A 13,797-nucleotide genomic window follows, 5' to 3' on the forward strand; every position below is an offset into this window, starting at 1 on the left:
ACTAATAAGAGATAAATAGGTAACTGCATTTGAGTGTTTTCTGTACCTTGTCAGTGGAAAGCAGAGGAACTCATGGCAGGGAAACCAGATATGGAGCTGAAATTACAGGCATCTTATCAGAGCCAAAGGAGCAGCTTTCACCTCGTGTATTTTGAGACACCAGAGAATTTGGCAGGGAGCTCCATCCCTGGGGACAGCACAAGCTTCTGTTCATCCACAGGGGTGGGAGCTGGACAGTTCTGCTTTTCCATCCCTCTCTGGGCTGGAGGCCCAGCCTGTGGCTCTGGCTTTGCTTTCAGCATCCCTTGGGAGAGGATCTTTGGGAAGGAGCTGGGCCCAGCTGCCTTTTCAGCCATGTCCTCCCGCCTCCCTTGGCTGCACAACCGCTGCTCTTGGCACGTGTGGGGAGCTGGACCAGGGAGGCAGCTGGGCACAAAGCATTCCTGCAGAAAGGGAATGAAGGAGAGCATGGGATCATTCCCTTTGCTCTGTGATTAAATTGTGTTAAGCTGGACTGCAGCCTGAGTTTTGGGGAAGATGAATCTCCCATTCCTGGAAGTGTCCAAGGCCAGGTTGGACAGGGCTTGGAGCAGCCTGGGGTAATGGAAGGGGTCCCTGCCCATGGCAGGGGGAGGGAATTATAGAGGGTTTTCAAGGTCCTTCCAACCCAAACCCTTCTGTGACCTCTTTGATCTCCAGCAGAGGAGTTGGAGCCCCAAGAGTGCCAGGATATTTCACTTGCAGGTGAAGCTCTCACTGGAGTGGAAGTGGAAGCCCAGGGTTGCAAACAAGAAATGAAGTGAGGGATTGCAGCGTGTCTGTTGTTCTTCAGTAAATATCCATCTGTGTATTCTTACCTCCCATTAATTTCAAGGTCACTTATCCTCAAGAGAGGGTGATCTGTGTCCCCATACCTGAGTGACCTCACCTGAGAGTGACTCAGCTGCAGCAGCACTGTCAATTGTTACCTGCAACACTTTTGAGCCTCTCCACTCCCACACTTAGAAGTTTTAACCATTAGGTCCTGCTGTAAACTAAGCATTTCCTCAACTTGGGGTCTTTTGATCAGTTTTGGGGGGTTTTATCTCTTTCCTTATCTGGAAAAGCACCAACTCCACACATCCTTCCGTGGTTGTCATTTCAGACACTTCCCTGGCAGCTGCAAAGCTGATAGGAAGCAACAAAACTTCCACTGTGGATTATCAGGAACACTACTGAGGCATTGCTTAATGCATCTGATATCTCAGCCTCAAGAACAGAAGGGAAAAAAAAATAAAAGATTGGCAGCTATTGCAGGAATTCAGAGAGGGGCACCTTGGTAAAGAGTGGGGGGAGACTTCTCCTTCCATTACAGAGCCCTGGGCTGAGATGGATTCCCTCTCCATCATTGTCCTAAGCACATTATCCCTGAAAGAAAGAGGGTTTCTCTGAATCTGCAATTTTTCTAGGCTTCAGTGTTATTGAAATGAAACGGCTTCAAGGATATCTACATTCTTTACCATCATACGGATTCTCATCTCATGTAAATTATTTGGCCACTTTTCATTTTAATCCTCCACTGTCATTTTCTACAAAAGGGATCATTTGGTTTCTTCATGGAAGGTATTCAGCTGACAGCTGCCCTTTGTCTAGAAAGCAGTGTGCCTTTGCAGGAGTTACTTGTGCCTGCTCCTTTTCTTTTTTTTTCCTTCCTTTTAAGTTCATATGGCTTCATATTTTTCATCTGTAGCTTTCAGAAACTTTTCAGACTGTGAACAGGTTTGTGGCTGTGAAGGGAATTTCAGACATGCTGCATTCTTTCCCTGTGTACCTGGCTGATAAGAAACAGAACTAGAGGCAGAATAATTAATTTACAGCAAGAAGAACTATAGTCCAAAAAAATCAGTGTTTTCACAACTTCTACAGGAGCAAACAAAATAGTCAGTGATGAAGTCTTGAATTTTTTTCCATGGCTTTCTTATCTTGGAAGCTTAATTATTCTCATAATCTTCTCAGGAATCATAGAATCATATAACCAAGGAGTCATTAGGGGTGAAAAAGACCTTTAAGATCATCAACCAGCATTGTGTTCACCACTAAGCCAGGTCCTCAAGTGCCACATGGTGGGAGGTTTAAAATGTTGTGCTTTGTCACAAGACCATGTTGGGATGGGGATGAAATGTGATGTGTTGGTAGAGTTTATGCACAGGGGATTTGGAGGCTGAGGAGGAAAATCAGCAATTAGGGTTGGATATTTTTGGTTACCTGGAGCTGTGAGACCTTTTCCTTTCAGGGTATGAGTTCTGATAAAGCAGCTTGCCACTAAAAGCACAATGTGATCATGGAGAGGAACAGTATGGCCTCAAGAATGGCTTTAAGCTGAAGGAGAGTAGATTTAGGTTGGATTTTGGGGAGAAATTCTTTCCAGGGTGTGAGACTCTGGCACAGATTGCCCAGAGAAGCTGTGGCTGCCCCTGGATCCTTGGACATATTCAGGATTGGTTTGGAGCAGCCAGGGATGGTGTCAGGTGTCCCTGCCCATGGCAGGATGTTGGAACTGAATTATCTTTAAGGTCTCTTCCACCCCACACCATTCTGGGACTGAGTTCTGAGGGGAAGATTCAGTTTAGGTGAGCACAAAGTTGAGGGCTGGCCAAGTTTATGAAAGTGTGAGAGGAGAAGTGCCATCATTAATGAGGACAAGGAATAGTCCAGCAGGGGAAGGAGAAGCAGGTTCTAAAATTACTATCAGATACAGAAACAGAGTTTTAATTGCTCCACTAGTTCCCCTTCCAGCTGGTACCCACTTGGCTTTGGGATCCCCACAAAAAGGACCAGGACAGCTGTGTGACAGCTCACTGAGATTTTTTATGCTTTTTCATAAATTGAGATTTAGAGTGAGAAGAATTTCACATTTTCTAGTGAGAATCACTTTTCTTGTAGAAATTTTTAGACATTTTACATGGAAAGATCAGAAATTCCTGTTTGAATTTAAAGAAAATGTTTCAGACTGATGAGAAATGTCAGGCAAATTAATTATTTATAACTTAGTTGTAAAATGAGATAAGAATTACTTCTTGGAGACAAGAATTACTACTTTAGCAGTTTCTGAATCACAGAAATGATTGGAATACACAAAACTCCCTCATTTGCTAGAAGAGGTGTCTCATTCATTGTCCAGTTCTGAAAGTTTGCTCCATCACAGGGAGATTTCCTGTTGTCCCAGAGAAATGTAAGCATGGGCTGAAGTTTTGTTGTTGGTAGAAAATATTTTTGTTATTTGTTGGAGACAGCAAAAGCCTGGCTGTGTCTTGGGAAAGGGACGTTGTTGAGTTAGGTGACAAGAAAAGGGTCACTGGTGGCTCTGGTGCTGTCTTTGCTGCTTTAATTAGTGTCTCAGTTTCTTGAATTAACAAGAATGGGCACTTCAAGGTCACCCTGATTGATAATTTTATGCATTTTGTAATTTCTTCCATGAATGTTATTTTTTTGTACATGTGGTGCTGTTTAGGACTCCAGGGCAGGCAATATGTTCTTGTAAATAACAGAGCAGCACTTTTCAGCTGTGGTCTCTTGATGTTCCTTTATCTCAGGGTGCTCAGAAGAGGAAATGATTCCTGGCTCTGGGCAGAGGGCAGTGCTCTGTAGGTGAGAGAGCTGAAATATTGTCATGGGGCTGCTGAACTGGCATCCTGAGCTTCTGCTTCCTTCACTGACTACTGGAAAAAGCATTTTCTGCTCTGTTTTCCGAGCTCTCCATTCCCTAAAAATGCGCCATTGTCCAGAACCCTGCAACCCCTTTGAAGAGAAATTTGCAGGTTGAGATGGACACACACATCACTTCAAAGGCTGGAATCACACAAAGGGGATAGACATGGAAGAGGGGAGAATACACTTGAAAAATTACCATGTCCAGAGGGCCTGATGTTCTTTCTAAATTCTCATAAAGCTGAACAAAGACACCAGGCCTGTGTCAGGGAACCAGTCCCTCCTTTGATTCTTCAGTCACCTTAATTCCAGCAATTAGTTTCCTCTAATTTCACAAATTCCCAACTTTTCCAACACTTGAACTAAAATTTAAGGCGGAGCTGCCCTTCTTTTGGGGAAGATTGGGCTATTCCTGTGGTTCCATTTGCTCTCTCCCAGGAGATCACCTGGAAGTACATGAATGGTGCAACTCTCTGAGCTGATGTGTGATTTCTGTTACTCACTGAGCAGCAACTTTGAAATAGGACCCAATTTTGGGCACAGCTGTGACTGTAAATGACTCTGTGAGCAGGGGGATGAAGTAGTGGCACCTAAAATTCAACCTGAGTGTTCAAAGTTTGGGCAGAAACAGTTCCTGTATGGAACAGAATCTGGATTTCCATAGAAAGTAACAGGGGCCAATCCCCTGGATAAATAATGGAAAATAATAATTGCCTCAATATGCCTGAATCTCCTATTACCAAATGATCTACAGTTAAGGAAGTAAATATCTTCTTTTCAAATCCAGAGCAGCTGTCCAACAGCCGGGCCTGCTGCTGATCAAAGTTGATAAAAGAAATCCTAGGATTATATATTATAGATAATCTACAGGAAAAAACAGTGGTAGTCCCCGCTTGTGGTGTGATTAGCAGAGTCCATTGAAGAAAACAGGACTTTTTGTTGGTTTTAATGCAGATCTGATAAGCTTTGTGGAATGTAAATCAGTTCATTAAAATTTGCAGAACGGTTCAATGAGGTAAAAGAGGAAACAGTTTTAACTTTTATAGGATGTTTACTGCATATAAAGTACAATAAAATCACAATTATTCCAGAAAAAATAGTGTTAGAAACATGCTGTACTCAATGTGTCGTTCTGAGGAAGATTGAAGAATTTTGAATTGTGGTTTTAAAAAACAATCTGACTGTAGAAATCATCCTGTGTAATTTCATAGCATCTCCACACCACATCTATCTCTGCAGTATTTGTGGGGTTTTGCATAGTACAGATATTAAAAGTATGTATGGATGTGTATATATTAACAAATATATCAAAATAAATGTTAAACATTCTGCCTGAGATGGGGGTGTGTCAATGGATAAATAATAAATAAATGATAGTAAAGTCAAAGGCCTGTGGTGTCTTGGAGATGATGCTTCACTTGACAGTCTTAACTCTGATACCCATGGAATTGCGTTCATTTTTGGGTGTCCTAGTACAATATTCCAAATTCTGAGATAATACTCATTTATCTGAGGGATTTGGGAAGTTCCCTTCATTCCATATGGACATAAGTGCAGGCTGATGTCACTTTACCATAAAATTCACTGTGGTACCTTTGGAGGAGTGATGCATAAATCAGCAGCTGACACCTTTTAGTGGAACTGCTTTGGAACCTTCATACTCTGATTTCTTAAGAAAAAAACTGATTTTTTTTTTCCCCTTTTGCAGTTACTTCAATGAGAATCAATATCCCGACGAGGCAAAGAGAGAAGAAATTGCCAACGCCTGTAATGCAGTTATACAAAAACCAGGTGAGGAGCTGCTGGGGGGTCCTTCCCAAAAACAAAGAGATTTCAGCACCTTGAGTTCTCAGACTGATGTTTGCAGAATCACAGAATCATTTGGGTTGGAAAAGACCTCCAGGATCATCAACCTTTGACTGATAATTCAGGTTTTTGGAGGAGAAAGGAGCTCAGCTCTCCTATTTTCAATATTTTACAGCTTCCAGACATGGATCTCAGATTAGAACCTGGGTGTGAATGCAGGACCTTATCTTTAGGTCAACAAGTTGCATTTTCCCTGTTTCTGGAGAAATTATACTTAGGAGAGGAGCATGAATATTCAGTGTAGTGTTAGTGGATGCACCTGCCTTGGCTTAGTTTTGCTAACCAAACATTTACATAGATTTCAGAACTTGTGTTTTGGATATTTTTAGATTTCTTACAACCAGAATAAAAATTAATGAGAAGGCAACTAAAGTGTGAGTCATGCACATGGAATCACAAAATTATTTAGGGTGGAAAAGCCTCTGGGATCATTGAGTCCAACCAAGGCCACCACTGATCCATGTCCTCAGGTGCCACAGGAATTTTAAATCCCTGCAGGGATGGGGACTCCAGCACTGCCCTGGGCAGCTGTGGCAGGGCTGGACAGCCCTTTCCAGGCACAATTATTCCCAATATCCAACCTGAGCATCCTTGGTGCAGCTTGAGGCCATTGAGGGACGTTTCCTCTTGTCCCTGTTCCCTGGGAGAAAAGATGGATCCCCACTTTTTTATCCTTTCAGGGAGTTGTGGAGAGGTGGGACTGTCACAGGATAGCTCAGGGTCAGAGAGTTTAGAATGGAAGTGACCTCTGGAGTTCATCTGATGGGATTGTTCAGTTTCAGTATCCCCAAAACCAGAGATTTTCCCATCTCCAGGCCCCTGTTCCACAATGTTGAGCACTCTCATGGCAGAGTACTTTTTCCCTAATACCTGCTGAAATTTTCCCTGAAAAATCCATCAGGTAAGAGGACCAGAGAGCTGAGGATTTGATTCCTGGCTGTGCTGCTGGTTTGTGGAGCAACTTGGAACAAAGTGCTGCAAGGCCATGTCAGGGAGCAGTAAAATACTGCCAGTGCTGCTGATGCAAAGCATTAGGCAGCAGCCAAGCTATCAATTTCCAGAGTTTTCTTTCTTTCACTTGTCTCATCTCTCTCCTAACTTATTTAAGTGTGCAGATTGCTGCAATTACATGGGTGTTTTGTATGCTGAATAAATAAACTTTGGAAAGGAGTCAGAAGCAGGGAGGCTCAACCCTGTGTAGCCTGCAGAGGTCTGAGGATGCAGATTGGGGAATATTTTATATAGGGTCAAGAGCAACTGAAGAGGTTTCCAGGATGTCCTTGGAATATTGAATCCCTCCAGTCTTCCCTTATTTATGCTGATGACCAGATAAAGGCGTTGTTTTCTATAGCTGCCTTCTGGTTTTTGGGAATATTTTGTTGGTTTAAATGTAAAAATCCAGTTTCCAGCATCCACCCCCGTTCTCCCAAAAGATCCCGAGTGTCCTGGTACAGCTGGGAGGGTTTGATGGGTGCTGAGAGAAAGGAAAGCAGATTGCAGGGGTGACACAAAACCTCTTCATTCATTTTGCTGCTGTATACAACAGTGAACTGTACCCTTGTGACACATAGTAAGAGAAGGAGCCCCAGGGATGGGGTTTGTGGCAGGAATTTCAGTTTTTGAATCTCAGTTTTGTGCTCAAACTGAAAAAAAACCCCAAAAACTTCATTCTCCCATGGCTCTGGATTGAGTTGGTTAAAGCTGCAAACAAATTCCTGTAATTCAGATTTTTAAAAAACAGAAGAAAATAAGATATTTGGCAGTTAGTGCCACAGCATCTAGACACAGGAATGTGATCCACATAAAGTTCACTTTTTTCTCAGTTATAGTAACTTGCCAGTGCTGTTTGTGTTTCAGGGGTTTATCCCATAGAATCCCAGACTCGTTTGGGCGAGCAGGGACCTCAAAGCTCATCTAAAATTCCAATCCCAGAACAGGGACAGGGACACCTCCACTATCCCAGGTTGCTCCAAGCCTTGTCCAACCTGTTCTTGGACACTTCCCAGGGATGTGGCAGCCACAGCTTCTCTGGAACCCAGTGAGTAACACCACTGAAATATTATTTTAACACCACTGAACTGTTATTTTTCCCTCCTGTTGCTCTCCTAGGAAAAAAGTTGTCGGATTTGGAGCGAGTTACCTCCCTCAAAGTGTACAATTGGTTTGCCAACAGGAGGAAGGAGATCAAGAGAAGAGCCAATATTGGTAATGTATCACAGAGCCTGCCTGCAGGGCTTGGGGTTTGCTCAGGAGAGGTGGCAATTACGTAAGAATAAATTAGTGAAAACACCAGAGGTGCTGACAGCATAAGGAGAAATGTGGAGGAATTATGAAAATGAGTCCCTTGCTGTTCCAGATTTTTTTTGTGAAATACGTGTAATTTGTAGAATTCTGTCATCAGTGCAGGAAAAAGTGATGCAGTTACAAAGTTTTACTGGAAGATCAGCTTTAAAAAGCAAAGTGAGAATTTTATAGGTGGAAGGAGAGTTGCATTTCCCTCCTTTGAGTATCCAAACTCAAATCTGAAACGAAACCTCAAAATTGTAAATAAAGGAGATAAAGATGTTGGCAGGTTCACAAACTTAGTGTGGTTTTTATCCTGGTTATACCTCTGCCCCTGACAGCTTTCCAAGGTTTTGCCCAGGGACAAGTGGCTGGAAAAAAGCCACATTTTTTGTTGATGATCAGGAAAAATCAAAAGTCACTTCAGAGTTAACACTGTGGGTTCTCAGCTGATTTTAGGGGAATCAGAAGTGACTCTGAACTTGTAGGAAGGAGACCCTCTGGTGTAGGTAAGATATTCTAAGGAGAATAAGTCACCTCAGTGATTTTTTTATTTTGTGGATTCAACAAACTCCTGCCATTCATAAAAAGTTTGATGCCCTTACTTAGATATTATGCAGAATTACTTTTGCAACACTTGGGTGAACAGACATCTGTATCTGCATATTTCCAGTATTTTTAATGTTCCACTGTTTTGCCTTATTTCTGAATAGGAAAAATGCCCTCTTATTACACCATTTAACTTGTTACTGAAGTTTAACTAAATTTATTTTTCTACAAGTAAAAATGGCTTCTCAAAGGAATGGGGGAATAAAGCAAACTTACTGTTTGGAGAGGAGGTTTGAAAAGACATCAGAAAGAATCAAGGGGAGCTTTAGATATATGGATCCTACTGGAAGATGGATTTTTGTGTTTCCAAATCCCTGAAGTGCTTTCAGAAATTTCTCCCATCTATTTTCAGACATTCCTCCCCCCCTGGAGTCCTGCCACTCCAAGCTATGGGGGAAGATGTACAGGGAATGCCTTTGTCACCCCAGTACCTCAGAAATGACACAGATTTCTGTTAGGAGTGGCTGGAATACAGGGATTTTTACTCCCAGACAGGTCTGGTAGTTGGCAGGGAAGGATTTCAGGCAAATCAGTGTTTTGTACCTGTGCTGTCTTCCCAAATGTTGGAGAGTGAAAAGGAAAATGCTAAGTACTAACCCTGTTCCTTCAGTTATTCTAACTTCCTGAAAAAGGCAAAAAACCCCTGAGTTACTTGAACTTCTCCAATGCATCAGATAAATGAGGGATCCATTTGCTTTTTTCGAAGAAGCAGCAATCCTGGAGAGCCATGGAATAGATGTACAGAGTCCAGGAGGTCACTCCAACAGCGACGACGTGGACGGCAACGACTACTCAGAGCAGGTGAGCACTGGAGCCTGGTGGCCCAAACAGGGAGAACTCAAACACCTCAAAAGGCCCTTTTGCCTCTTGAAAATCCTGTTTTGTTTGGCTTTTGTGCCATTGTGATGGGGAGAGGGTGAGAATACCCAGTATTGACCCACGTGGATTTGTTGCCTCACAACAGGACACTTGGCAAGTACGCAACGGGGAGGAGGAGGGACGGTGTTCCGAGGGAGGCAGAGAAGCAGAGAAGGTAGAAGAAGACAGGAGGATCTGCTCCAAACAAGCAAGTTACACCCCTCACACCGCACACAATGTCTGAGGAGAGCCTCACCTCAGCCAGAGCCCTGCCATGCCCACGCTCTCCTTCCCTGTCGCTCTGAGTTCCCCTCCCTCAGGAAGGGACGGACAGGTCTTTCACAGTCCTGTGTGTCAGGCACCAGCAGTTATCCCTGAAAAACTGGGCACCTCCTGCACCTCTGATTTCTTTCTGCATGAAAGGCCCTGTTCTAGCCAGGGCCATCCCTGCTGTAAGCTGCTGACCTGGCCCCAGACATGAGCAGGAGGGAGCTCTGCCCAGGAGCCTTCAGAATTCCTTGTGCCAGCCTTCCCCAACAGGATTCTGAGCACCCTCCTGGAAGTTCCTGAGCTCCCTCTGCTCTGTGGGAGAACCTTTCAGGAGCTTCTCAGGATCACCCCTCAGACACTGGCAGGCAAAGGGTGAAGGGGAGGGGGAAAGGATTTGATTTACTAAGCTCTGACCTTTAATTGGCCCATTCCATATTGTTCTGTAAGAGTGTGCCACTATTTGGATTCTTCACATGTTATCTGTCTTTTTTGTTTGTTTGTTTGCTTTTGCATTTTAATTCCTGCCTGTTCTCTCTTTCTCTTTAACGCTTGACAGCAACTTCTTTTTTAATCCTCTTAGCAAAAGAATACCCCTTCCCACACTCTGAGCCCTCACCTACCCTAAAGTTGGTGACCCTTCTTTCACACACCTTCCTGACAGGTTTGAATCCCCTTCCCAATTTTCTCAGTATTGGGAAATTTGGTTGGTTTCCCAGTGTTGGGAAACCAGCTCCAACCAAACCCTCATGGCTGTGTGTGTTTGGCACCATTGACTCAACCAGTTCACTCCTGCTTTTTAGAGGAGATATTTCTGTGCTGCCCCACAGCTGGGCTGGATCACTTTTCCCTGCCTTTTCTGGGAGAATCTGGGAGTTCTCCCTCTGCAAAGGCTGCTGGTGGAGTGGAACAGCAGCTGAGTGTCCTGGAATGAGTCCCTGGCACACTTGGCTCTGGCCCAGTGCAGCAGATCCCTGGCAGAGCTGGCATCCCCAGCTGCTCTGCTCCTGGTGGGATTGAGACCCTTTCTGGTGGGACCAACTTTTCTGGCTCTCAGTGATGAGAAGCTGCTCTGTTACTGCCATAAAATATTTAGAAACCACTGCAAAGCCCAGAAGATTCCCTGTCACACAGACAGGACTGGAACACTGAGGTGGAGCGTGATGTAGACTCCTGAACTATGTTTTTCTTCTGTGCATTAACTAGCATACTTTGGAAAGAGAAATAAATGAGTTATTAAAATTTAAGGTCTTTGTTTAGAGGCCTTAGAAATGACATTTCTCAGTAATCTGGGCTCCTCTATGAGGTGTAATTAGTCATTAGCAGCAAAGCAGATTAAATGGCAAGTTCTCCTGATGACCATTTAACATCCCTTAGCTGTTAAACCCAGAAATTCTGTTTTCCACAGATACACTTAAACTCTAATAAACTTTAAAACACAAAGTTCATCTAAATACTAACAAAGTGCCTAAACCTCAGATTTTAGGGCTCTGTGTTTGTACCATGACAAAGATTTCTGAGAAGCCCTAAAATTTACCAGACTCTTGTTATAAATGAATGAATCCTTCTCAATAACCTCAGGATTTTACCAAATCCTAGCATTTTTTTGTCCTCCTCAGCATTTGCCACCCATCATCTTAATTTAAAAATAGTCTATGCACGTTTTAAATTTTAAATCACAATTTCATCACTTGAAGGCTGTTGGGAGACTGATAAATGTTTATCATTTCCTTCCCGTCAATTGTAATAATTTAAAAATCCAAGAGGATAATTGTTAGTTCCTGTTTTAAAGAGGGGAAAGCACCATGATTTTTCCCAAAATTCCCTATATGATTTGTGGTGGTTCCAGTCCACTTCAGTCACTGGTTTCCTTAGCATTTGAAGAGTTTTCCATCACCTTTTCCCCTATGTCTGTGTGAATTCAATGTTTTCACAGGATGCTGACTTGGGCCAAGGCTTAGGCTCAGTTTTTGTCATGGTTCTTGTCAATAATAGCAGTTAAAGTACTTCCCTAATGTATATAGAATTATTTCATTCTAGTAGCTTCCAGCTTCTGGAAGTCAGTAGTTTTAAGAGGCTTCCTGAGCTTCCATAATTTCTAGCAGACTAATTTCCCATGGATTAGTCAAACATACACCTTTTAAAGCCATTTTTACTTTTGTGAGATGTAGAAATCAGTGAATCCTGAACTGAGCTGTGCTAAGTGAGCAGTGCTTCCCACTGCTGCCTTGGATCACATTATCATTCCAGCCAGTGTCTTTGATTATTAAATCATAAAAAACCAAGGACAATTGTCCTCTTATTTTCCAATTATTTGTAATAAGCATTTATCATATCAACCATCAGCCATTTCTTCCCCAAACTGGAGGAACTTGACTCTGTTTAGCTTTTTCTCACGAGGGAACTTCTTCCCTTGGGATTTTTCTTTTCTCTGCCTTTTCTTTTTCTGTTGTGGCATCAAATAGGATCAGAGAACCCACAGAATGGTTTGGGTTGGAAGGGACCTTAAAGTTAATCTCATTCTACCCCCTGCCATGACCAGGGATGACGAGAACTGTATATTCCAACTATAAGCATGTACCTGTGCCATGCCCAGTGATTTGTGTTTTAATTTGCTTTCCTGATTTTACCTCGTGTATCACTTGTGTCTTTATAATTCAATATTTTCCTACAGAGCTGGGTCCCCCACTCCCTGCCTGGTTTACCTTTGTCTGCACAGTGAGGGAAACTAGTCCTAAACCAGTTGTAAACCAATCCTAAACCAGTCCTAAACCAGTCCTAAACCCATATTATGACCCCGCTCTGTCCCCCCACAATCACTCGGCACATTTTTTTTTTTCTCCGCTGCAATTTTTTGGACTCGTGGAATAACCCTGCTTCTCTCTGCTCCTTCCCACATGGTTCCCAGGATGACAGCACTAGCCATAGTGACCACCAAGACCCCATTTCCTTAGCAGTGGAGATGGCAGCAGTCAACCACACCATCCTGGCGCTGGCCCGGCAAGGAGCCAACGAGATCAAGACAGAGGCTCTGGACGACGACTGATGCCAAGAGAGGGGAGGGTCAAAGCAAGAAGTAACTTAGTTTTAGACGTAGCACCTTAGCAGACTTTCCTCAGTCCTTAATATGTGTTCTTACAGTATAACTTTGCAGTTTCTTGTACGTCAGTTAGCTGTTAGGGTCTTGTTCTGTGAAGATGGCATGGTGCCCTCAGCCTTTGCATATACTCTCTCAGTATTAATTCCCAATAAATAATCAATCAACCAACCAACCTCCCTCTCCCGGCCCCCAGTGGCTAGAAAGGTAAAATTAAAAAAAAAAACAAAAAAAAGAAAAAAAAAAGAGAAAAAAAAATCTTGCTGCTCTGTCTTAGCATTCAAAGTGCTTCCAGGTATTTTAGACAGCCCTCAATTACAAGTCTTTAGGCTACACTTAAAATCTTGGATAACCTTAGAGATGGTGTTGAAACCGATAGTCCGTACGCTTTCCCTGCCCTGAGACTGAAAGGATGCAAGCTGAGGTAGTGGCACAGGGTCGATGGACACCAGACTGGGAGTATCAACAGAGAGTAAAAAGAACACTTAGAAACCCCACTCCAGCATGGGAATAAATGATTTCCAGCTGCAATAAGCCGTGCCTCACTGGTCATACAGTGACTCCGTTTACTTTTCGGGTGCTGTGCCGAGAATGTCCATTGGAAACACATTCCCACATTTCAGTTGATGCTCACATGTTCAGCACAGACATCCTCTGCTCTCACAAGCTGCGTGGCTTAGTGGAGAAGTGCTGCCTTCTGCCTCTGCGACCGTGGTTGAAGCCCAGCCTGGGATCAAATGAAAAATGAGCTGAATGTCTAAATGGACAACAAGTCCACTTCTCAGAACCACTGCTCGTTCTTGGCATGGCTGGCAGTGCCTGCTCAGAAGAGGTCTAGACTCTTAGCCATCTGTCATTAACAATTTCACCTTTAATTCCTCCTCTCTCACCTTTTCTGTCCCCGCTCTGCTCCCCTCTCCACTTTGCCACTTTCGAAAGCAATGTTTTCCAGGAAGGTTGTTAAGGTCCTAATATGGGTGAGTGGATTTTTACACGCCTGTGTAAGTAATGCCTACGTCCTGACTAGCCTGAAAGGTTACTGGAGAATTCGACATCTGACCTTTGCTAGATAACCATCAGAGCATAAATATTCTCCTAAATACGAACTTTTTTTAGTTTGTTTGAAGGCA

General features: G+C 43.3%; 1 protein-coding gene across 8 annotated transcripts in view; it reads left to right on the forward strand.

The window, feature by feature from the left end:
- HMBOX1 (homeobox containing 1) overlaps window positions 1-12,867 on the forward strand; it is a 107,179-nt gene extending 94,312 nt beyond the window's left edge. For 3 of the 8 annotated variants that reach the window (XM_054291811.1, XM_054291812.1, XM_054291818.1), the window contains exons 7-11: window positions 5,396-5,478; window positions 7,663-7,758; window positions 9,152-9,246; window positions 9,410-9,511; window positions 12,479-12,867. In XM_054291811.1, the coding sequence (XP_054147786.1) occupies window positions 5,396-5,478; window positions 7,663-7,758; window positions 9,152-9,246; window positions 9,410-9,511; window positions 12,479-12,616 (514 nt within the window). In that variant the 3' untranslated portion in view covers window positions 12,617-12,867. The remainder of the gene's footprint in view (window positions 1-5,395; window positions 5,479-7,662; window positions 7,759-9,151; window positions 9,247-9,409; window positions 9,512-12,478) is intronic. The other 5 variants (XM_054291816.1, XM_054291813.1, XM_054291817.1 and 2 more) reach the window with 5 other exon arrangements.
- Window positions 12,868-13,797: the final 930 nt, after the last annotated feature.

This window comes from Melozone crissalis, unplaced genomic scaffold (assembly GCF_028551555.1).
Source record: "Melozone crissalis strain CALT ecotype California unplaced genomic scaffold, PUWL_Pcris_2 ptg000106l_1, whole genome shotgun sequence".
Classification (NCBI taxonomy): domain Eukaryota; kingdom Metazoa; phylum Chordata; class Aves; order Passeriformes; family Passerellidae; genus Melozone; species Melozone crissalis.